Below are 24,412 nucleotides of genomic sequence, written 5' to 3' on the forward strand. Positions count from 1 at the left end.
TGCCCCCTATGCGTTTCACTGTGTGGCCCTGGGTGTCTTGGAACTTGCTTTATAGACCAGGCTGGCCACTTGCCTCTGCCTCCTGAGTGCTGTGATTAAAGGCTTAAGATACTGGCTGTTTTTTAAAATCTTTTATTTGGTGGTGGTGAAAGAACCGAGCATTCAAGTGTTAGGTCAAGGGCAAACTTGGTAATTGCTGTCTCAGGCACACATGTGCAGGCAAATATTCAAATAAAATAAAAAATGAATCTAAAGATAATAAGCCCGTGGCTTTCAAATAAAGATTACTAATCAATGAAAGAGAAAAGACATTTTTCTTTGGAGAAAAAAAATCATCAAACTTTTCAAAGTTTCCTGCTTTTTTAGCACATTCATTGATCAGTGGTGTTTCAAGTGGAGTACTAACTAATACTTGAAGGTTGGCCCCCTTTGTGTTAAGTTGTTCCTTCACGTCTACTGATGTAGTTGCCTTTCTTGGGGAGGGTTAGTTACTTGGTGGTTTTTGTATGAGTCATTTCCTTTAGACACCCTCTAGGTGATAAGAACACTGCTGCCTGAAAAGGGCTCCAGTCAAATATGCTTTGCATATGTATTGTACAGACAAAAGTAAAGTTTTTTCTGTTGAACTTTCCATACAGCTTTCTGAAACCAAAGTTTTCACTGCCTCGTCTGTTCCAGCAGAGAACCACATCACCCCTGGGCAAAGGTAAAGGGTTTTTGTGTTTTTCTTTTTATCTTCTTTTTCATTCGAAGCATAATTGAAACTTTGTTTTAGGGCAACTATTTCCATCTTTTATTCTACTCTTACAGTTTCTGTTTTATTCCTCTAATTAGCCTTTATTTCCCCTTATTGCAGCACTCATAACTTCATTCACATGTTATCAGTCGTGTCCAATGATTATTGAATGACACTTGTTCTTGGGATATGTTAGCAGTTGGCCAGAGAGTATACTAAACCTAGTTATAATTCATAGTTACTCTTTTAATAAAGTTTTGATTTTGCCCTTGAATTTGGGGTCTTACTTTGTAGCCCAGGCTGGTCTAGAGCTTAGAGATCTTCCTGCCTCTGCCTCTGGAGTTCTGGATGTATATCACTATTCCCGCCTAAAACAGTTTAAAGACTAAACTTTAGTACCTTATATTCTTTAGTTTCTTCATGCATTTGTTTAGATGGTCTCTAACCTAATTCAAACTTGCCATTTTAAATGGACATGTTATTATAATGTGCCAAATTCCAGCAAAAGAAGGCCTTTGAGGTTAAAATTATTTGTGTGTGTGTGTGTGTGCGCGTGTGCGTGCGTGCAGTTGTGTAGAGGCTGTGTTGTCCTTCAGAAGGGCTGTCTACCCTGGGGGGAAAAAACATTGTTTTACATTTATGTATTTTTATGTGTCTGAGCTTGCATGTATTTTGGTGCAAGAGCATCATGCCCATGTGCCATAGCACTTTTGTGTACGAGGACATTTCCATAGGCTTACAGACGTGGTTCACCATGGTAATTCTAAACACCTTTGATAATGGTGATAAGGGTCTGTGTGACTGGCTCCTGCAGCTTGTTCTCTGACCTTAATATAAGCATGCAAACACATATGTGCACACATGCTCTAAAGGTATTTAATTTTAAAATTAAAAACATTTTAAATGCTAAAAAGTTTAAAGCCTAGATATGTGTGTATATATATATCTTTAAGAAGTACAAGAGAGCTGGGCAGTGGTGGCTCATGCCTTTAATCCCAGCCCACCTTTAATCCCAGCACTCAGGAAGCAGAGGCAGGTGGATCTCTGTGAGTTCGAGACCAGCCTGGTCTACAAGAGCTAGTTCCAGGATAGCCTCCAAAGCAATACAGTGAAACCCTAACCAAAAAACAAAAAACAAAACAAAACAAAAAAGGAAGCCCTGAATCTTCTTCTCAAAACCAAGCTAAATGAGACAGGGCTTTATTATAGGAGAGAAAAAGTTCATAGATCTTCGTTGAGTTTATAACTAAGTGAAAAATAGCTAATTTACTGGTGGTACTTTAATTTCTCAAAAAAAAAAAATAATAATTGAGAGCTGGAGAGGTGGATCAGTGGGTAAGAGCACCCAGGTTAGATTCTATCACTAACATGTCTGGTCATCGGTCTCCATACTTCCAATTCCAAGGGATCTGCTACCCTCTTCTGATCTCCATGGGTGCCAGGCATAAACATGGCACACAGATACATATACATAGAAATGAAACACTCATATGTAAAATAAATGAATATGAGAAAAAGATAATTGAGTTAGGCATGATGTTGAATGTCTTTAATTTTAATATTCAGGATGGGGAGGTAGAAGGATCAGGAGTTTTAAGCAAGGCTCACATATAAAGTAAACGGGAAGCTAACCTTGACTACCTGAAACCTTATGTTTCAGGTGGTAGTGCATGCACACCTTTCATTCCACCACTTAGAAAGTAGAGACCAGAGGATCTCTGTGAGTTTGAGACCAGCTTGATCTATAAAGCGAGTTCCAAGATAGCCAGAGCTGTAACCAGAGAAACCCTCTCTTAAAAAATGTACCAAACAAAAATCCCAACCAAAATCGCATAAATAAAAAATGCTTAAAACAAACAAAAAGAAGCCGTCGTCTTCACAAATTTTCAACACAGCTAATCAGATGGCACCAGGGACTGCAAACTCCACTGCTGCCAGTGACGATTATCCTTAGCCACTCACTTTTATTTCAGTGCGATGTGTGTTTGAGTTTGTTTGTTTGTTTGTTTGTGTTTGCGTTTGTTTTATTCCAGTGCGATGTGTGTTTGCATTTCTTTGTTTGTAATAATAGGTCCTCACTTTGTAACCCTCTGGCTGTGTTGGAACCTATGTATGCAAGGTTGGCCTTGAACTCAAAGATCCAACTGCATCAGCCTCTCAATTGCTGGGATTAAAGGTGTGGCTCACCAAGTGTAATGTACTTCATTCAGTATGGGGTCTTCAGGAGTACGCCCATTAGCAAGTCATGAAGAATTTATTGCTCATAAATTCTTGCAGTAATAGCTGGAAGTAGAAGACGGTCTTTATCCAGGAAACAATGATGTGATGGTTTCCAAGCACATATCTGATGATTCTGTGTGGAGCTCAGCTACTGAGTTTCCTGGGCCGAGATCAAACTTCTTTACTCATCAGTGAGCAATAACTGGAATGAAAGATTTCTTCTTATTCATTGTGTGTATGTGCATTTTATTTTCATTTTGGGTTGTAGGTGTGATGTGCCACCACACATGAGTGGAGGTCAAAGGAGAGTTTTTGAGCCTTGCTTGTCTCCTTCCACCATGTGGGTCCCTGCAGTTGAAATCAAGTTTGTCAGGCTTTGGTGGCAGGTATCTTTACTTGATCTCTAAGCCATCTCACTGGTCAAAAACCTGAACTTTTTGTAGTTCTTTTATTTATTTTTGAGACAGGTTCTCTCTACACAGTCTGGCTGTCCAGAAAGTAACTGTAGACCAGAGAGCTGCCTGCCTCTGTCTCGTGAGTGTAAAGGGTGTGTGTCACCACACCAGGCTGTAGTGCTTTCCCAGAAAACCCTCCAGTACTGTTTCTCACTTGAGTCTTACTAACCTTTTGAAATAGAATTTGCTTTGATTCTGGTGGTGTTGCAAGTTTTATTATTAGCACTATATGTGCTAATATATAATACAAATAGCACAACTATTTGTATCACTGGAATTGGAATATCATACATTAGAACACCAACTTAGGTTTTAGATTATTAGCCTCAAAATTGAAATTGGTTTCAGGATAGTAAAAATGGTTCTGTATAAGGAACTTGGGCTAGGATCTTCCTCTGTATGATTTAACTACTCAGACCCTGTCTCACTGGCATGATGAGAGTTTCAGTTAAGAGTTGTTAGGAGTAAGCCTTTGAAAGGACTCATGGAGTACCATTCCTGGGTAAACCTTTTACAGCTCCCACTTAACTGGGTAAGTCATTCATGTTGTACACAGCATTTATCCCAAACTTCATTCTTCCTGAGGCCATCAAATTGGAATATTTGGTGGGCTTTTGGGCAGGGTAATAGGGGCATTATAAGATCTTCGTTGAACTGGGCAGTATGGTTTTCCATTCCTTTACAGGCAGATTTGGGAGTTCGAGGCCAACCTGTTATACAGAACTAGTTCTAGGACCGGGTGGTGGTGGCGCAACCTTTGGTCCAAGCACTTGGAAGGCAGAGGCAGGCAGATCTCTGTGAGTTCGAGACCAGCCTGGTCTACAAGAGCTAGTTCCAGGACAGCCTCCAAAGCCACAGAGAAACCCTGTTTCGAACACCTCCTCTCCCCCACCCCCACCAAACAAAAGAAAAAAGACTTAAGCTTCTACTATGGTTGGATGTGATGTTTTAACAATATTGAATCACTCTGTTTCAAGAATATTGAAGCCTGGGGGTGGTGCCACACACTTTTAATCCTAGCACTAAGGAGGCAGAGGCAGGGGGAACTCTTGAGTTAGAGGCCAGCCAGATATACATAGTGATACTCTGTCTCAAAGCAAACAAAAACCAAAAAGTTGAAAGGAAAAGATAATCATGAACCCAAGTAATGGTGTCTTTAAGAGCCATTGCAGCTCCTCTGGGGATATCATCGGAATTTCTCAGTGCCCATTTCTAAGTCGGTTCACTCACTGGCTTTGTAACCTGTTTGGTGACTACTCAGCTTCTCTTTTATTTTCTCTGAAACTCCATTTCCCCATGGTTTTCCTTATTCAATCTCTGGCTTAAATTTCCTTTATATTGATGTGCTCCCCAGTTTGCTGGCTGGTGCCACTTGCTCATGACAGCTGATTGCTCGTTTGTCTCTCATCTGCTTAGCATTGACCTGGTGGCCTTGCTCCAGAAGCCTGTCCCTCCCACTCAAGCCGCAGAAGCCAACTCCTTTGAAACATCCCAGCAGCAGGGCTTTGGCCAAGCACTTGTCTTCACAAATTCTCAACACAGCAATCAGACGGCACAAGGGTCTGGCAGCTCCACTTCTGCCAACTCCTATTCTCCTCAGAGACTGGTAACTCACTTTTATTTCAAGTTGGGGTCTTCAGGAATGTGCCCATTAGCCACAGTCATGAAGAATGTATGGCTCTTACCTTGCAGTTATTTCCTCATGTAAAATGCTGGCAGTAGATCTTTGTCCAGGAAACAATGATGTGATGGTTTCCAAGCACATATCTGATGATTCCGTGTAGAGCTGAGCTACTGAGTTTCCTGGGCCAAGATCAGAACTCCTTTATGAGTCCTGGTCAGTGAGTGATAACTGGGATGAAGGTATCCTTAGTAATGATTTTGTTTTTTAAAGATTTTATTTATTATTATGTATACAACATTCTGCTTCCATGTATATTTGCACACCAGAAGAGGGCACCAGATGGTTGTGAGCCACCATGTGGTTGCTGGGAATTGAACTCAGGAACCCTGGAAAGCCAGTCCGTGCTCTTAACCTCTGAGCCATTTCTCCAGCACCTTAGTAATGATTTTTAAACTTCCTGTTTGTTGTGGGTGTGCCTGCAGGTATGCCTGCACACCATGACCCACTTCAAGAGGTCAGAGACAACTTGTAAAAGTCAGTTCTCACTCTCCACTCTGTGGGCCATCTTGTCAGCCCAACTGATTATTTTCCCCTGGTTTTGTTTGAAAATATGTTTCTGTATTTAGTATGTTTTAAAATTTTTGTTTGCAAATTGAATAAAAAGCAGATGTTTGTCTTGTCTGTCCAGGTGTTCCTACTTTGCACTTTTCTTCTATTCCATAAAATATACTCCTTTTTCAGCTGGACGTTGGTGGTGCATGCCTTTAGTCCCAGCACTTGGGAGGCAGAGGCAGGCAGATCTCTGTGAGTTCGAGACCAGCCAGGTCTACAAGAGCTAGTTCCAGGACAGCCTCCAAAGCCACAGAGAAACCCTGTCTTGAAAAACAAAAACAAACAAACAAAAATTACACTCCTTTTTCTTAAATTGTCAAGTATTATATGACAGAGTCCCTTTCGATATGTTTTCCTTGAAATAATGTCACCCGCTGTTAGGCAGGCACAGTGACTGTTACTTCTGAGTGCCTTCACAGTGAGTTCCCATCAGGAAGAATTCTGGGATTGGTAGTGAATAAGACTGACAGGTGGGGCAACAAGCTTGGAGTGTCACCAGTGAAGGAATTTAGTACAGGAAGACAGCTGAAGTCTGTTGTAATGCAAAGTAAATACAGAGAATCTGCCAGTGTGCTTTCCTCTGCTTTTCCATTTGCTAATGACATATTTCTGACATCTATAGTTTCTGTTTGGTCACGGAGGTCACAGATGAAGCTGGACCACACTTTAGTGAGAGCAAGTTAGTATTAAATTAGGGTTGTGGCTCTAAACGTTACTACTATTTATAACCCCTGGTGAAATTAAGTAACAATTTAACAATAATAATATAGTAAAAATGGGTTAACATAAGACAGAATGAATCAGAATCTGTGGTATTATTAGGACTTGGACTCTGTACATATGCTCATTTGTGTCTTACTGGTTCAGTTAAGTAGGTGAAATTGAAACTATACTAAGTGTTACAGAGAGCAAATCAGTGGCTGTTGAGAAAAAGAGTATTTGGTAATAGTAGCTGCTGGGTGGATGGTGGATGCTGTGTCAGTGAGACTAGTGCTTGAGAAAGATGGGTTTGAGTGGGGCCTCGATGGCAAAGTAACATTTGCACAAATGCACTAAGAGGTCAGACTGTGAAAGATGGGCCTCAGCAGCCCATGACCTAGTGTGTTTTGCTCACAGTGGAGAGCTCTGAATTTTCTAACTAAGCTATTCCACATCTTAGAATACTGATAATAGCCAGGCATGATGGTGCACACCTTTTAATCCCAGTACCAGAGAGGCAGAGGCAGTCAGTGAGTTTGAGGACAGCCTGGTCTATAGAGAGAATTCCAGGACAGCCAGGGCTACACAGAGGAACCCTGTCACAAAACCAAAGAATATTGATAATAAACCAAAGAATATTGATAATATCCATCCCCTCTGGAGGAGGGGATCATTAGTTTTTTTGTTTTTTTGTTTTTTTGTTTTTTTTGTTTTTTTTTTTTGGTTTGTTTTTGGTTTTTTTTGTTGTTGTTGTTGTTGTTTTCTTTCCCTTTCTTGTGGAGAATGATTGGTGTTCCTAGTCATCTGAACAACCTGAGCACAGTACTGTTGGCATTTACTCTGCTTCCTGCGTGTCTCAGTGTCTGTTATTAACTATGAGCTTTTGATGTTCACTTCAATTTAATGTTTCAGGAAGCACTCAGCACTGACCTCTGCTGTTCCTGTCATTAGAGATAATTACTGTTTGCAGTTTAGGAAAAGTTTGTGTTTTGGTCTATCAAGCATATTTTTGTCATTAGTTGTTTGTTTCTTAAAAGTTTATTTTATGGTTGGAGAGAAGGCCCAGCAGATAAAAGCAGTTACTGCTCTTGCAGAGGATCCAAGTTTGATTCCCAGCACCCATGAATTAAAAATAATAAATTAGTACTAATAAATAAAATAATTATTTTTTTAAGAAGACTGTAATAAATGCTTTTGTCCTCTTAACCTCACATCAGGACCAGGGAGGAATGCTGCATAGTCTAGTACTGTTTTTTAAAGCAAGGTTTGCTTGTTCAGATGATCCAAGATGCAGTGTTCTTACTTCTGAAGACCACTGTGTTTGCAAGCCTGAAGGGAAAGAAAGCTAAGAGCTTGTGCTGTTTCTGTGTCTTTACAGTCATCTGTCCTGGGCTCAGGGTTTGGAGAATTGGCCCCATCAAAGATGGTGAATATCTCCAGCTCCCAGATTTTGGACAAGTTGAAAGCACCAAGTTTGAATTCGTTTGCTGCCACTTCAACTGCACCGCAGAGCAGTACAAGTCCACCAGCCACTACTGCTTCTTGGGATCTAAAGCCCTCAGCATCCCAGTCCTCGGTCCTCAATCATTTTGGTAAGTATATGTTTTCTGAGCTGGTTTATTGTACTGAGTCAGTTAGCAGGGCATGTTTTATGTGAACAGTATGGTGGAACAACTAAATTAATTGTCTCATTGTACAGTGCCTCCATTTGTTTATTGTACACAATTCACAGGAATATATAGCTTCCTAGCTAGAAGAGAAGAGCAAAAATGCTGCATGGTAATTAATGCCTGGAATTCCAACACCCAGGAGTTGGAGGGAGGAGGATCACCATAAGCTTGAGACCAACTTAGTATAGAGTAAGAACCTGTTGCAAAAGCCAAGCAACAGCCTCTTTGGGCTGGCTTGTTACATGCCTTTGATCATCATCAGTTTGAGCCCAGTTGCTCTGCATTTCAGGACTATACTTTCAAAAAAAAAAATGTCATGCCCCCCCCCAACAAAAACAACAACAACAACAACAACAAAAAAACAGCTGGAAAACCAAGCAATTGGGACTAGAGAAGTGAATTATCGAGTCCTGGTTGATCTTTCAGAGGACCTAGCTTGGAACCCACCATCCACATGACCACAAAACCTTATGTAGCTCCAGTTTCAGGTATTCTGGTGCCTTTTTCTAACCTTCATGGGTACATCCACATGATACACAGATATGCTTGTAGGTAAACACCTATGCACATAAAAAGTGTAATTACTGGGTTGGAGAGATGGCTCAGAGGTTAAGAGCACTGACTCCTCTTCATAGGACCCGAGTTCAATTTCCAACACCTACATGGTAGCTCACAACCATCTGTAATGAGGTCTGGTGCCCTCTTCTGGCATGCAAGCATACATTCAGATAGAACATTGAATAAATAATAAATAAATAAATAAAACCTTTAAAAACAAGTATAATAAATTAAGCAAGTAGTTGCTCAAATGAAAAGACAAAAGGTAAGTGAATGCATGGTAGGGGAATCTAAGTGGTAGTTTGCAACTCTTAAATACAGACATAGATAGCACTTTTGAGTTCTTAATGTGGAAAGTCAGTGAAATCACTTTCTCAGGGTTTTGGGGTGCAGCTCAGAAGTAGAGTGTTTGGCTGCTGAGTGAAGCCCTGGGTTTTAACCACACACTACAAAGGAAAAGAAAGTCCACAAGAGCTATGATGCACCCCCATTCTGCCATTTTGCTGTATCCATCATGATTTGGTCAAGCTTTATTTTTCCATTGTAAAGGGAGCATGCATATACTTGATGTTTTAGTCCTGTTTCCCAGCTATACTCCTGTGAATGCTTGTGTGAGGGAATAGTCCGGGTTGGTAGAGGGGGGATTTTTACATGGTTGCTTTTATGCTTATCATCATCAATAGGCAGAATTCTCTGCTTCCTGAAATGACTTGCCATGCTCAAAGTAATCTTTGTGAAGGCTATTAATTACTTCAACTCTATTGGAAGCTGGATTCATAGGCACTCTGCCTGACAGAGAGCATTAATTACAGATTTGCTGAAAGAAAACAGATGTTGAGCATGAACCAGGGTGTTTGTATAGACATTCTAAACACAACAGGCACTCTTATTAGTTCATGTGTTGACACTTGGTGCCTACCATATAGAAACATTGATGTTGAATCTAACCAACATTCAAACACACTATTCAGATAATAGATATAAGCTTCTGCTGTTAGCGTCCTCCCATAATTTATAAGTAAGTTTATGAATAAAAGTAGGTTGTTTCCATGTTCTCTGTGAAGCCTGTGTTTTTTGCTACCTGTCTCATTGTAATTGAACATGAACTTACTTAAATAAGATGTGCTGTTTTTATTTTATTATTTTAAACAGTGCTATGTTGCCCAGGCTGGCTTTTAACTTAACAATACTCCTGCCTTGGCCTCTGTTCTTATGAGATTACAGGCATGCATCCTAACACTCAGGTACTTGGCATTTCTTTACTGTTTTCTTTTTTTGTTTTTCTTTTTTTTGTTTTGTTTTGTTTTTGTTGTCACCCCCCCCCCCCCAGGGTTTCTTTGTGTAACCCTGGCTGTTTTGGAACTTGCTCTGTAGACCAGGCTGTCCTCTAACTCAGAGGTCCACCTGCCTCTGCCTCCCACATGCTGGGATTAAAGGTGTGCACCACCACCACCACCACCACCACCGCCACCTCCTAGCAGTTTGCATTTCATTTCTATGATTTCTGTTCCATGAAATTAGAAGTGTTTTTTGTGTTTTTTGTTTTGTTTTTTATTTTTATTTTTTTAATTACAATTGGAGCTGGACAGTGGTGGTTCATGCCTTTAATCTTAGCACTTCTGAGGCAGAGGCAGGCAGATAATTTGAATTCAAGGCCAGCCTGGCCTACAAAGTGACTTCCAAGACAGCGAAGGCAGCACAGAGAAACTGTGTCTCACCAAAAAAAAAAAAAAAGGTAGAAAGAAAGAAAGATTGCAATTGGCATGTTCTAATAGTTGATTTTATTGTATGGAGAAAAGAGTCGTGTGTTCATTCATTACCATCTTGTTTTTCATAGCTCATCCATATAATACGAGTATGAAAAAATAGACTGTATATGCTGAGTTCAGTGCCCTAAAGGTGAGGGAAGATGCTGTGTGTACATTAAAATGGAGCAGCCTATGAAAAGAAAATGAAGATATATAAATTATGTCTGTGTGGTTTTGATAGTCAAGAACCCAGGTACAAAGTTGCTTCTCTAGAGCAAAAATGAGAACAGCAATGGAAAGAGTTGTGTTTGTCACACATGTTCCTTATAGTTTTATATTACACATAATATATAGTAATCAAAATAGTTTTTTTAGAGGCATGTACCAAATCGATGGCTGTGGAGATGGCTCAATTTGTAAATGCCCACTGTGTAAGGAGGAACATCTGTCTGTGGCTGTTCACCCACATCAACATTGGGTGCAATGGCACACATCTGTGATCCTAGCACTGAGGAGGCCTACAGTTTAATTCTGGAGCTCACTGCCTCGATGAATGATGAGTTCCTCCAGGTCCAGTGAGAGACCTTGTCTCAACAAAAAAAGGTAGAAAGGCACTCTGGGAAGCAATTAGTGATGACCCCTGCCTACACACAGAGAATACAGAAAAATTGAAAATATAATAAGCATCTACAATAACAAACAGGTGTGTGTAATACTTCCATAGATATTTCTACTTCATGTCCCCTCTTCATGAAAAATAAGGAACAAACTATTCAGGCACCAAGTGTGTATTTGTTTTCCTGTTCTTCCAGCACCATACTATTTACTCTTTTCAAGTAGATGGTTCAGAACCTAGTAGTAATAGAAGCCTCCTGAAACTAAAGGTATAGAAGTCCAGGTGTGTTGCAGAATTACTCATTGCCGCTTAACTTTTCCTTCCACATTTCATAGACTTCAAATCTCAGCCCGAGCCATCCCCAGTTCTTAGCCAGTTGAGCCAGCGACAGCAACATCAGACCCCGGCAGTCAGTGTTCCTCCTCCTGGTTTGGAGTCCTTTGCTTCCCAGGCAAAACACCGAGAGTCAACACCTGGAGATGGTCCTTCTGTCAACAGACTTTTGCAGCTTCCCAACATGGCTGTTGAAAATATTGTATCTGCCCACCAACCACAGCCCAAACACATGAAACTCCCTAAGCGCCGGATACCTCCAGCATCTAAGGTAAGCATTCCATGATGAATTCCATGCCAAAGGGTTTATTTCACACTAACGCAAGTATCAGAAAACTGAGTATTAGACATTGGGATACAGTGCCTTCAACCATAGCTCATCATCATCGCTTGGGAGGATTTGGCCATTTTTCAGGCACTAGGCTAATTATTAGAGAGAGTGCAGTCAGGCCGGGAGACAGAGCCTCTTAGTTCAAGTACAGACCTGAGGGTCTAATTGAAAGGAAGCACTTTTGTTATTGTGTTGGTATCTCACAGTTTGGAGGTGTGTGATTACCTGACTAGATAATACCTTCATCACTGCTGTGTCCCTGAAAATAGCTGAATGTCCTCATCTACTAGCTACCGTTACATCCCCCAACAACTCTAAAGCTACTTAATTTATAATATTAACATGGACCATTCCTCTACAAACCAATAAGTTGTTTGCTCGCTTTCCCTCACTATTTAAAAGGTTCTGTTTCTCCCCCTCCCTCCCCTTTCCCACTGTTTTTGCCATTGCAGCCCATGGAAGCCACTTGCTTGAGCCTGTTGTAAGCCTTAAGGCCTGGAGCCCTGGCCTCTCTTCCTAACAGCTTTGCTTTACTAGGTTCCCGCTTCCGCAGTGGAAATGCCTGGTTCTGCAGATGTCACAGGGTTAAATGTTCAGTTTGGAGCACTGGAATTTGGATCAGAACCATCTCTTTCTGATTTTGGATCAACAACTTCAGCCAGTGAAAAAAATAATCAGATGCCTATCAGCTTGTACCCGAAGTCTTTAAGGTACAAACCTCACATTTTAGTTTGACAGGATATAGTCCTTTCTTTGCAAAGTAAAACAAAACAGAGTGTAAGAAATTGGTGAAGACAATCTAATAAAGGTTTTGTGCAGCTCTCAACATGTTTAGCTTCACAAACTCTGCTATGCACTCCTTTTTCTTGCTCCTTCCCTCTGACAAAGTGTGTGTCAGAACTGTCTGATCAACATATGTCATGCAAGCTGAATCCTGCAAAATGTGGCTTTTGTATCCCTTAGCTTTCATTTAAGCTTTCAGAGGTCATCCATCATGGCTTCTATTGCCATCCATTTCACTGAGCAAATGTGGCCGGGTCATAGTTGGTAGACATATAGGCTTTTTTTCTCTCTTTATGGGTGGTGAATGGTATTGCCGTGTTACAATGTTTCTTGTAGCCCGATAACTGAGTTGTGTGATAAGCACCTGGCTGTGGTCGTACTTTACACTCCCCCAGGAGTCTACAAGGACCTAGCTTCTGCACAGCTTTCCAACACTTCAGTGAAACCTTTTGCAAGTAGAAAGATTTGAGATTTTTATTAGTAGGTTTTTCCATGTCTAGAGGGAAAACCTGTTAAATTATAGACTGTAGTGCAGCTTTGTAGTTAATGTGATACTGAGCTGGCCTGGTTAGTGAAGCTGTCATATGCCAGTGTGTGCCTAACTAACATAGTGTACTCTTTCCAGTGACCCTTTGAATGCCTCTTTACCAATGACCAGTGCTGTACAGAACTCCACCTACACAACTTCAGTCATTACCTCCTCCAGTCTGACCAGCTCGTCCTTGAGCTCCACTAGTCCAGTAACAACGTCTTCCTCTTATGACCAGAGTTCTGTACATACCAGGATTGCATACCAAAGCTCTGCTAACCCACCGGATTCAGCTCCAGGCTCTGTTGCTGTAAGTGGTTCTCCTGGGTTTCTTTTCTTAGGATGCACACTTTAGCCAATTACACTTTAAAATTAATTTATTAGTCAGGCAAACACCTTTAATCCCAGCATTATGAGGTAGAGGCAGGTGGATCTCTGAATTCAAGGCCAGCCTAGTCTACAGAGTAGGTTCCAGGACAGCCATGACTAAAGAGAAACTATGTCTCCAAAATGTGATGGGGGAGGGGTGGTAAGACGTCAAGAGACAACTTGTAGGAGTTCTCTATCTAGTGTTGAGAGGATCTAACACTGGGTGTCAGACTTGGCATCTGGTGTCTTTGCTCATAGAGCCATGTTGCTTGTCCATCATAGTGTTTGAGGGAAAGGACCTTGCTTTTATTAAAGCAATGAATCAATGAATAGTACTTTTCTACCCCACTGTCACATTCTAAAGTGACATTAACTACAAAGCTGCATGTATATAGTTTTTGTTTTTGTCTTTTCTTTTCTTTTCTTTTTTTTTTTTTTTTTTTTTTTTTTTTTTTTTTTTTTTTGTGTGTGTGTGTGTGTGTGTGTGTGTGTGTGTGTGTGTGTGACAGGATTTCTTTGTGTAACTGCCCTAGCTGGTCTGGAACTAGCTCTGTAGACCAGGCCCGCCTTAGTCTCATAGAGATCCACCTGCCTCTGCCCCTGCTGGGGTTAAAGGTGTTCACCACCACCCGGCCAGCCTATAGTACCAGATGTACACTACCAGAAGTGTTGCCTGTGGAACACTCATCAAATCTAATCAGAAAAGCATTGGTTATTCTCATAAGAGGCTTATCGTTGTTAACCAGTGGGTTCTTCTAGTCTGGATTGTTGTATTCAAGGTCCATAGCTAAGTAAGACTTGTTTTAGGGGCCTTGGGGACCCTCCTGGCCAAGAACTGTAGGATAGGGTATCCAGCTTCCAGGACTGGGGTTTTTGTTTACTAAGCTATTGCTTCTAAGAATAGCTTGATGCATGAGTACTGGAAATCTCCATTCAAAAAAACTGAAGCATCATTCTATTAAGAATTTGAGGGGGACTGGAGGGATGGCTCAGGGCTTAGCACTGACTGTTCTTCCAGAGGTCCTGAGTTCAATTCCCAGCAACCACATGGTGGCTCACAACCATCTGTAATGGGATCTGGTGCCCTCTTCTGGCAAGCACTGTATACATGATAAATAAATAAATCTTTAAAAAAAAAAGAATTTGAGAGAAAAACACCAGGGCAAAGCAAGGTCTAGATCTTGGCAGTTGCTGGTCAGCAGATAGAGAAGAATGAGGGAGAGGTTGGCAAGCAGCTGTGGATAGGAATCTCTAGAGAAGTGGTATGAAGCCCAGCATGTCTCAAGCTGGCTGTGATGGGTCTCCCCAGAACTGCAATGATAGCCTGTGAGCCACCATGTGGATGCTGGCCATCAAATACAGACTCCCTGGAAGAGCAGCCAGCCCCCTTTCTGCTGTGTCATCATTCTAGTCCTAGTTGGACATTTTAATATAGAGTGCATCAGCTTTTCCCTGTTGTTACTTTATTCTGGAGATGGTGTCTTAGCCTCGTGGGCTCTGCTTTTGAGTGCACATTCTGTGGCTTCCTCCCCAGCCTGTGAGGGCAGGTGCCATTTTATTGTTTTAGTCAGTCCCACCACAGTGTCTTAGGTGGAGTCAAGCCAGTTGACTTAGGTTCTACAATTTGTGGAGAGCATAGTCACAACCCACTCTGTCTTAAGGTCACAGCTCATCTTTTCTTAGAAATAGTCCTCAATGTGATGCTTCCTGGTATGGAAGTTACTCTTTCTTTAAAAAGGAGGTTGACTTTTTTTTTTTTTAATTTAGAAACTTACCTTTGCATTACAGAATTTACATGTGAAATGGGAAGCCTCACATGACTTAATTATAATGAGACTTCATCTTCCTTATTCAGTTTAACAACCTGATAGCTGTTTTAGAAGTGGTTTATCCTCCTGTGTCTTTGTTACTTCCCTGAATTCTGAATCTGTTTTCAAAATGCCCACTTCTTGCGATTTATTAAAGTTAGTTGTATTTTGTCTTCTTTTTATTTTCATTTTCCTTTTATATTAGAAAAGGAATGAAACAGATACGGGATGGAGATGTTCGGTTGTAAGAGCCTGTCCTGCTCTTGCAGCCACCTCCGGCACATGACACCCACCTGGTACCTGAGTGACGTGCACTCACATAGATGATGCACATACACATGAGTAAAGTCTTTGAAAAGAAATAATTCTCCTTTGTTAACCTGTGCATATGGGTGTTATAGTCCCAATTCAGAGTTACCCTGGTGATTGTCTGGAAATGTCCATGTGTTAACTCTCTCTCTGTTCTTTGTAGAATGGACATGGTGGTGGCCGAAGTCAGCATACAGTAGACAGTAAGTGTTATATTTTCATTACAACTGGTGAAAACCAACTGGGGAAAGAGTGGCTAACATAATTCAGAAAACACCAATTGAGCAGTGGTTAATTCTCCAAAATCAGTACTTGACCTTTTCCCTGGAAACCCCTTTTTGTTTGTTTTTGAGATTGTCTCACTAGTAGCTCTGATTGACCTAGCTTGGCTTGCTATGTAGACCATGCTGGCCTCAAACTCACAATACCTTTGCTTGCCTCTGCTTCCTGAGTTCCTGAATTAAAGATGTATACCACCATACCACACCTCAGAGCTACTTTTTCTGAGGGGGTGTTTTAGTCACTGTGTATCCCAGGCTGACTTTCCAGTTACTAAGATGTGAAGTTATCTGGGGATCTCAGTGTGCATGTAGGAAGCTACCGTCTTGAGCCATTCTCACTCTCCCTTCCTGCTCCTTTTCTAAGGGAACATTCTCTGGGAGTCTTTTGTGAAGTCACCCTTAGGCTGTGGAAGTGACCTATATATAGCATCTTAATTTGGGGTGAGATGCTTCACCAGAGTCTTCATCCAGTTTCTTTCAGAACCAACTTCATTTTCAGAATCAGACACTAGCTGGGTGTTGGTGACGCACATCTTTAATCCAGAGCTTGGGAGGCAGAGAAAGGCCGGCAGATCTCTGTGAGTTCGAGGCCAGCCTGGTGTAGAGAGCGAGTACTAGGACAGGCTCCCAGAGCTACACAGAGAAACCCTGTCTTGGGGAAAAAAAAAACAGAACCAGACTTTAAAAGTCTTAGGAGTGTGAATTCACTGCAAACCCACCTCCCCCAACCCTATCCTTTAGTTTCCTAGCAATTATGCAAGGATTGGCACCATTCCTCTCCTAATTTCCCTATGTAACACAAGGTATTTCACTCCAAACTGGTTGTCCTTTTTGATTTTCAAGTCAGGGTTTCTCTGTGTAGCCCTGGCTGTCCTGGAACCCAGAGAGCCTTGCCTCTGCCTCCCAAGTGCCAAGACTAAAGTTGTGTGCCACCACTGCCTGACAAACCCATAACCACAGTCCTCTTACAAAACCAAAACAAACAAAAAAGACTCAAAAAGAAAAAACAAAAACTACACCCCATTATTAATTCTATTCCACACTTACATATTACTCAAAGATAACCTAATCATCTTTTTCACTATCCTATCATATCATATTAGAGGCTGAAATGGCTTCAACTAGACCCAACTGGGAAAAATTAAAGCCTACTCCTCCATTTCCCACACAGAGTGCTGCTCTTCCATACAATCCAACTCATACTCCTTAGCCCAATAATTAATATCCTAACAACTTCAGTATTCCCTTTGTTTTTACTCATTGATATTACTTCCCTCTCACAAATATGAATTAAAATACCCATTACACTATTTATAGCCTCTACAGTCCTATGTCTAATTTATGTCCCCACACTCACTATCGTTCTAGCAACCAACAGTAAAATATTTAATATTAGCTCGGTCAATAGACTGCCTACCTAGCCTATATATAGCTCTGAGTTCAGTCTCTAGGACCACATGCAATCAGGAGTGCTGGAAGGCATGAGAATCAAAAGGTCATCAGTGTGGTGGTATGTGTGAATGCTTCAATTCCAGCATTCAAGAGGTGGTGGCAGAAGGATTAGGAGTTCAAGGTTGGCCTGTGCTACATGAGTCTCTGTCTCAGAAAGAAACCAAGTTGGCCAAGCTGCAGGCCAGCCTGCCCCCTGCCCACTGTCAACTCTTCTTGTTAGAGTGGAGTGCTTCCTCTCAGGGAGCTCTGCAGGAGGGAAGAGACGATGATGTGTTTCCAAGCACATATCTGACTTATGTGCGGATGACAATCAAGCTGAGTCTTTTCCACGGTCATCAGTTTTATCTGTGACATCTCTGACACAAAGACTTGTATCTGTGCTCTGTGATTAACTTTTTGAAACATATACCAAGGAAGTTTCCGCTGTGCATCTGCAAGCAGATGTTGGTGTGAATTCTTACTGCAGTTCATGAACAGATTTCCACATTTCCCCTGAAGTTCCAGTGCACTCTGGCAGCCTGGACCTTTACTGGCTTCAAGTGGATGGAAATGCTCTGAGGAGGTCTTTCTTCTCTCTCAGCTCTTCCCTCCCTCAAGCTGTGCTTTGTAAGGGATATTTGTCTCACTACATACACGTCTGCTTTGGCCCGTCTTGTCTTTTCTGGGTGCTGGTGCCACGTGTCAGAAAATGGGAGAAATATGTCCACATCATGACAGTTTGTTTGGGTGTCACACGTGGTTATATAGTCCTGTCTGCAAGAAGTGGAGCTGCCTGGTGACATGCTTAGGCTCTATCCTAGGAAAATGTTACATGTCATATAGCATATCTGAATGTGACCAGATACCGAATATGTCTCCAGTACCAAGGGTTGCTTCTGAGGCTAAAGAGATATGTTTCTTGCAGCTACTTCATCTGTTCCAGCTCCAAAGACGACAGATCCTCCAGCCCTCCCATCTGTGGGCTCCCTACCCAACACCACCTCCTGCACTGCACTTCTGCCCTCTTCATCCCAGCACACTGCCACTTTGCCCTCCTTGTCCCAGTCTGGTGACCTGTCCAGCAATGCCCTTTCTCAGCTTAGCAGGTACGTGGGTGACAGTGAGAATAAGAAAGGGGATGGAGACTTGTAGGGCTCCTATCAGATGAGAAGTGTCATATAGACTTTGGTTGTGCTACACTTGTTTAGACTTTGGCCTGGTCACATCCCAGCATCAGTAGATACGAAAATCCTAACTGCGTCTAATGTTTCTGCTGCAGAGCCTGAGGTCTGCTGAGAAGCAGTGAGAACATAAGCAGATACTTAAGGACTTGCTTGTCCTTAGTTTTTGCCCTGTACCACTTGAATGTGTGTCTGCCTTAACGTCTGTCCTGATTCCAGAGATAGACTACTGGGATAGGATAAAGGAAAGGGAGTTAGCTTGTTCCCCATGCTTCCTGGTAGAACTCAGAACAAACGTGGTTGGTTGATTTGAACTCTGGATCTGATGAGAATTTAAGCTGGACTCTTAGGTGTGGGCTAAATAGAAACTCTCTTGACTCTCAGTCTTCTGAGCTCTCCAGCTATGCAATCCTGGTTTTATTCTTTTTATAGCCAAAATGGTTATAACTTGTTGAAGCCAGGATGTATCAGATGTCATGGTGTATGGCCCTGTAGACCATTTTTGACCAACAGGATGACTTTGTCACATGATTCTAGGGGCATCGTCAGTGATTGGATTGACCTTGATTATAGCCTGTTAAACCAGGTAAGTCAGACTTCCAGGAACAAACTTGCTGACATGTGGTACTCCTTTTTATCTTCTAGTTCTCTCTCCAGCCACCAGAACAGCTTGTCCTCTCCACATACAGCGCGCCCCACAAGCACGCCCCACACTGTAAGTGCCCACACTTCCTGCACTGTATACCCAGATCTCCCATGAGTTGGTTAATTTTGATCTGAGATGACCCAGAGTCTCCTGGTTCATTGCCTTAGACCTTGTGTGCTTTTTCCTCACACAGATGTCGGGGCTGTGCTTGCTTCAAGGACTTAGGGTGCTCTTTTCCCTGCAGGGACAGTTTTGTTTCTTGCCCTTTTTTTATTTCACAATTTTTTGTTGTTGTTGTTATTGAAGAATAGGTTTGTTTCTGTTTCCCGGGTCTCACTGTCCTGCCTTGTGGCCTAAAAAAAAGATACAACTAAATTGCATTCTTTTGTGTTGATGTCATTAGGACTTTACTAATGGTGGTGATTAGGTGTCCACTTTGATTGACCTTCATACCAAATTGCCTGCTAAGAGACAGTGTGAGAAAAGATGTTTTTAGAAGGTCAAGAAATCTAGGCTAGTGGAGATTCAAAGTGGAGATGTCAGCCCACATTTATGTTCACTCACATTTATGGATGTGCACTGTGTTTTTCCCTGTTGCCCACACAAGTCAGGAAGAGGGTTTCAGATATTCTCGCTTTATAGCTATGCATGATTTTGAGATACCAGGTGTGTGCTAGGGACCAAATCTAGGTCCTCTGCAAGCTTTTAATTACTGAACCACCATCTAAAGTTCCTTTCTTCTTATTTATGTATGTGCAACTGTTTGTGTCTGTGTCTGTGTGTGACTGCAGGAACCATAGAGTCTAGGAAAGGGTGTTGGATCCCCTGGAGTTGACATGACAGTTGGTTGTGGGCCCTCTGATATGGGTGCTGTGTAGTGGTAGTGGGATATTGGCAGAGACACTCCCCCTCTAGAAGAGCTATGTGCGCTCTTAACCACTGGGGTTTCTGTTTGAGACAGTCCATGGAACTCCCAAAGATCCCCTTGCTTCTGTCTCTGAAGATGTGTGTTATCATGACCAGCCTCCAGCCCAGCTTTAGTAGTCTGGACGGTAAGTCATGGTGGCTGAATCTGGCCGTACAGCTAGAGGCTGCACTGACCCTAAGACAGGGCATCTCACTCATCTTACAGCCGCTGAGCAATGGCATGGCTCACTGCCTGGTGAGCTGTAGGAGTTCTTTCTAGCTGTCCCAGCTCCGTCTTTCTTGCTATCAAATCCACATGTATTGGCTTTTGTTTTGCCAGCATGCCAGTGTGGAGAGCACCCCATCCTCAGCCACCTTCTCAACAGCTGCAACCTCTGCCCCAAGTGCCCCATCCACGGGGGTCGTCTTGCCTGGGAGCAGTCTGTGTCTGGGTGGGACCACAGTGAGTGTGCCCAGCAACAGTACCCGGGCCACAGCGTTGGTGACCTCAGGTATGTGCGCCAAGTCCCTTACCTATCTCCTCAACGTAAACTTCCAGACCTGTTCCAGACCTGTACCTCCACCTCCACCTCCACCTCCACCTCCACCTCCACCTCCACCTCCAAGCAGCTGAGCTGCCTCACAGTGAAGTGGGTAATCTCTTGTGTTTGGTTTTTCCTCTTTATAGGCAAAGCACCCCCAAACCTGCCTCAGGGGGTGCCTCCTCTGCTACATAATCAGTACCTCGTGGGCCCTGGAGGACTGCTTCCTGCTTACCCGGTGAGCACATAGTAGAACTCCTGATTGCCTCAGGGCCTGGTACATTGCAGGACTTGGTAAGGGGTTGTGAGTTAGGACAGGGCTGCCCACCTGAGGCAGCTCATCTCCCTGTCTCTGTCCACCTAATACCCAATGTGTCTTCCTCCTTCTAGACTCTATGTAGACATGATCTGTAGCGCCTGACCCAAGTCCCATTCCTCAGTGTGTCTGCTTTGGTGTGTGTGGTCTCTAATGTATCTGTGACTCTCCTGAAGATCTATGGATATGATGAGCTTTGGTGTGTGTGGTCTCTAATGTACCTGTGACTCTCCTGCAGATCTATGGATATGATGAGCTCCAGATGCTGCAGTCGAGGCTGCCAATGGTGAGTACAAAATGGCAGCCCAGACTCTCAGCGCTGCTCCTTAACCTGCTCGACTGCCACCACAGTTGGCCTTCTGGACCCCAGCTATGGGACTCTCCCACACTACCACTGAGAAGCTGTGTCTGGTGGTGATATGCATGGTTTGACCTGGGGGAGGGGAGGCAGACATATAGGGAGCAGTGCTCATCCCCAGGAGAATTTGAGAGACTTTAGACCACGAGCACATGTGAACCATGTCCTGTACCAAATGTAGTCCCTTATTTTCCTGCTCCTTTTTTTTATATTTTCTTCTTTTTTAAGAAAACTAAAAATAGCTGAACATGGAGGTCCGTTCCTGTAATCCCAGCATTTGAGAGGCTAAACTTGAGTTAGACCAACTTAGGCTATATGTTGAGATCCTGTCTCAGAAGAAACAACTATCACACAGTCATGAGAGTTGTACTTGGAAATATAATGCAGTCTTCATCTCAGGGCACTGGTGTTTCTTTGGGCTGTAGTGGCCAATGGCTGCCCTCATGACTGCTCTCATGCTCTTCTCTCTGTAGGAGAATGAGGGGCGGGGCTTGACTGACTTTATTAAACTGTCATATGGGTTTAGCCTTTCACCTTTATTTAGAAGAACGCTGTCCCTGGTGTCATTGCCTTACTTTCAGCCAGGGTTGTCTGTTCTGACCCTGAGTCTAGGGATAAAATGATGGGTCTTATAGGAGAGCCAGTGTTGAGCAGAGAACCGGAGTGGCCCACTCCTCATGAAGCAGGATTACCCTCTGGTTAGCCAGTCTCAGCCTGGTGTTTTGTAGAGCATCAGTCAGTGACAGACACAGAATGTAGACCTCAACCCAAGCATGGGGCTGCCTGTTCTTCCTCCAGGCTCACTCCTTCTCTACACACACCCCTGTCACATGGTTGCTGGCCAGGCCACCCAGAGTGAACAGCTGGAGGGTCATCTCCTCTCCATCTGTTGAAGTCCTTTTCAGAGCCAGAGGCTGCCTGAGGACCTGCTGCTGGGTCTAATAGGACTTGGAAGAAGTTCCTGGGTAGAATCCAAGTGTGGCCTGATGACACTCAACAGATGGCTTTATCCTGTGTTAGGTGTTCTTCTTGGCTCTCCACGCACACCCATGGGTCTCCATTTTTTAATTTCCTGTGTATGCGTGTTTCGCCTGCATGTATGTAGGTGCACCATATATGTGCCTGGTGCCCATAGGGTGGAAGAGGACATCAGATCTCTGGAACTGGTGGCAGTTGTGAACTGCCATGTGGGTTACTGCAAAAGCAGCCAGTTCTCTTAACCTTTGAGCCATCTCTCCAGCCCTTTTTCTTTTTAAAAGTTTTGTCTTAGAGGACATCTGCAGTGAGCTCACAGTAGAAACAGCTTTAAATTTTTCCTTGGAGCATATTCCAGCCTTTCTTGGATTTCCTTGTTTTATGTGAAAGGGTACTCCCTTCTGGGTTTCCTCCCCCCAGTCTCCATTTGGGTTTCTGCAAGCTCTTTGCAGTTTTCTGTGCCTCTTGGAATTCTGGCTGAGAATTCCATGTTTTCCTGGTGTTTACCAAGACTTGCAGCCAAAGGGTTCCAGTGCCACTCCCAGCTGAGATGCTCCTGTCTGGCTTGGACTCAGAACTAGGGCAGCTCAGAATCCTGGGTAGTAGGGGCCAGGGCAGGATTTCGTCATCCATAAAGTATAACCCCTTTTTACTTTTTGTAGCTCTGTGCAGTGTCATTGTTGCCAGGGCTAAATGAATTGGGAGAGACTAGGCTAGTTAGGACCTAGACCTGAGGTCCTGTACCTGGCTCTGCTTCCTGCCCCTTCTACGTTTCCAGTGGCTCTTCACTTAGTCTCACAGTAGAGAGCAGTCAAGTTGGTTTGATCTGTACTGTTTACCAAGTCTCCATATGTGTTGTAAAGATAGGTGTGAGATTGGCTCTGTCTGATGCAAGCATTAAGATTTGCAGTCTGTCCATACCTTGTCAGTTGAAACGGGGGCTCTGAGTTGCACACCGAGGGTATTGTCACATTGGAGCTCTCTGGTACAGCTGCCCACCATGGTCACACTGAGTGTGGCATCACCCGGAGTGCCCATGCTTGTTCTGCCAGCTGGGTCTGCTCTCTGTGAGGGTGGGACAGATGATTTGCTCAGTGAATCTCCTTGGTCTTTTCTAGGATTACTATGGAATTCCCTTTGCAGCACCCACAGCCCTTGCCAGCCGAGATGGGAGTTTAGCTAATAATCCGTATTCAGGTTAGTTTGCTCAGTGGGCAAGAGTGGGAAGAGATGGGCTGGCCTGGAGCTAGCAATTGGAGGCCAGAAAGGCTGAGGTGCTTGAAGGTATGAGTCCTGAGCTGGCAGTTCCTGTTCGTGTTTGTAACAGCCATCCTGGTTCTTCTAGGTGATATCACAAAGTTTGGCCGAGGAGACTCTGCATCCCCTGCACCTCCAACGACACCAGCTCAGGCACAGCAGAGCCAATCTCAGACCCACCACACGGCACAGCAGCCCTTTTTGAATCCTGCTCTGCCACCTGGCTACAGCTATACTGGCCTCCCCTATTACACAGGCGTGCCCAGTGCCTTCCAGTATGGGCCCACTATGTTTGTGAGTATTTCTGCAGGGTGCTCCCTGGGCTGTGGCTTCCTCAAAGGTTGAAACCCTGGACATATTTTCCAGCGTCTGTCAGTTACATCTGGCCTTCAGGATTGCTCAGGGGTCAGAGTCCATTCCCCAGCTGCCTTCAGATCCCTAATGGATTGCATTCATGAAAAGACTGATTCTCTTGGTTGTGACTTGGTTTTGTCTGAGGCTGCCTGATCTCCTCTTTGCCTTATTCTGACACACTCAAACCTCACCTGCTTGTCCCACTAGGTCCCGCCAACCTCGGCCAAGCAGCATGGTGTGACCCTCAACACTCCCCCTACCCCTTTTCAGCAGGCCAGTGGCTATGGGCAACACACTTACAGCACAGGTAAGGGCATACCCCCTGCACTGAGGGGCACAGGGTAGGACAGACTTGCTTAGCCAACACATGCCTCTTTCTTGTACCCTGCCATGCTAGGTTATGATGATTTGACCCAGGGGACAGCGGCAGGAGACTACACCAAGGGTGGCTATGGTGGATCATCACAGGCACCAAACAAGTCAGCTGGATCTGGGCCTGGCAAAGGTAGTGTCAGGTCCTCACCTGTAATAGTTGTCTCCTATCTGACTCTGAGGCAGGGCTACCCTGCCAGTCTTTGGAACTGGCACTGAATGCTGTGGGGAACAACTGTTTTTTGTCCTAGGAGTATCAGTGTCTTCAGGCACCACTGGCCTACCGGATATGACTGGTTCTGTCTATAACAAGACACAGGTGAGGGTATACAAAGGTGGGCAGGTAGTTGGGGAGTGGGGAGACATCAGTTCAGCCTGGCCTTCTCATTGTCA

The 24,412-nt window shown here is 43.5% G+C and overlaps 1 protein-coding gene and 3 non-coding genes across 6 annotated transcripts in view; all 4 read left to right on the forward strand.

Annotated features, from left to right (window-relative positions):
* Ubap2 (ubiquitin associated protein 2) overlaps window positions 1-24,412 on the forward strand; it is an 86,431-nt gene that overhangs the window by 60,834 nt on the left and 1,185 nt on the right. For all 3 annotated transcript variants that reach the window (XM_027403353.2, XM_035439924.1, XM_027403354.2), the window contains exons 11-27: window positions 639-706; window positions 4,828-5,017; window positions 7,725-7,938; window positions 11,274-11,542; window positions 12,140-12,312; window positions 13,011-13,224; window positions 15,564-15,603; window positions 18,038-18,218; window positions 18,939-19,008; window positions 20,186-20,357; window positions 20,534-20,625; window positions 20,942-20,989; window positions 23,155-23,233; window positions 23,382-23,587; window positions 23,855-23,954; window positions 24,045-24,152; window positions 24,271-24,338. In XM_027403353.2, the coding sequence (XP_027259154.1) occupies window positions 639-706; window positions 4,828-5,017; window positions 7,725-7,938; window positions 11,274-11,542; window positions 12,140-12,312; window positions 13,011-13,224; window positions 15,564-15,603; window positions 18,038-18,218; window positions 18,939-19,008; window positions 20,186-20,357; window positions 20,534-20,625; window positions 20,942-20,989; window positions 23,155-23,233; window positions 23,382-23,587; window positions 23,855-23,954; window positions 24,045-24,152; window positions 24,271-24,338 (2,292 nt within the window). The remainder of the gene's footprint in view (window positions 1-638; window positions 707-4,827; window positions 5,018-7,724; window positions 7,939-11,273; window positions 11,543-12,139; window positions 12,313-13,010; window positions 13,225-15,563; window positions 15,604-18,037; window positions 18,219-18,938; window positions 19,009-20,185; window positions 20,358-20,533; window positions 20,626-20,941; window positions 20,990-23,154; window positions 23,234-23,381; window positions 23,588-23,854; window positions 23,955-24,044; window positions 24,153-24,270; window positions 24,339-24,412) is intronic.
* On the forward strand, window positions 3,042-3,122 carry LOC113834475. Its single transcript, XR_003482982.1, has one exon. It is a non-coding gene; the product is annotated as a small nucleolar RNA SNORD121A (small nucleolar RNA).
* On the forward strand, window positions 5,140-5,220 carry LOC113834476. Its single transcript, XR_003482983.1, has one exon. It is a non-coding gene; the product is annotated as a small nucleolar RNA SNORD121A (small nucleolar RNA).
* Window positions 17,387-17,463, forward strand: LOC113834477. The gene has a single exon (XR_003482984.1). It is a non-coding gene; the product is annotated as a small nucleolar RNA SNORD121A (small nucleolar RNA).

This window comes from Cricetulus griseus, chromosome 2, assembly GCF_003668045.3.
Source record: "Cricetulus griseus strain 17A/GY chromosome 2, alternate assembly CriGri-PICRH-1.0, whole genome shotgun sequence".
NCBI lineage: Eukaryota > Metazoa > Chordata > Mammalia > Rodentia > Cricetidae > Cricetulus > Cricetulus griseus.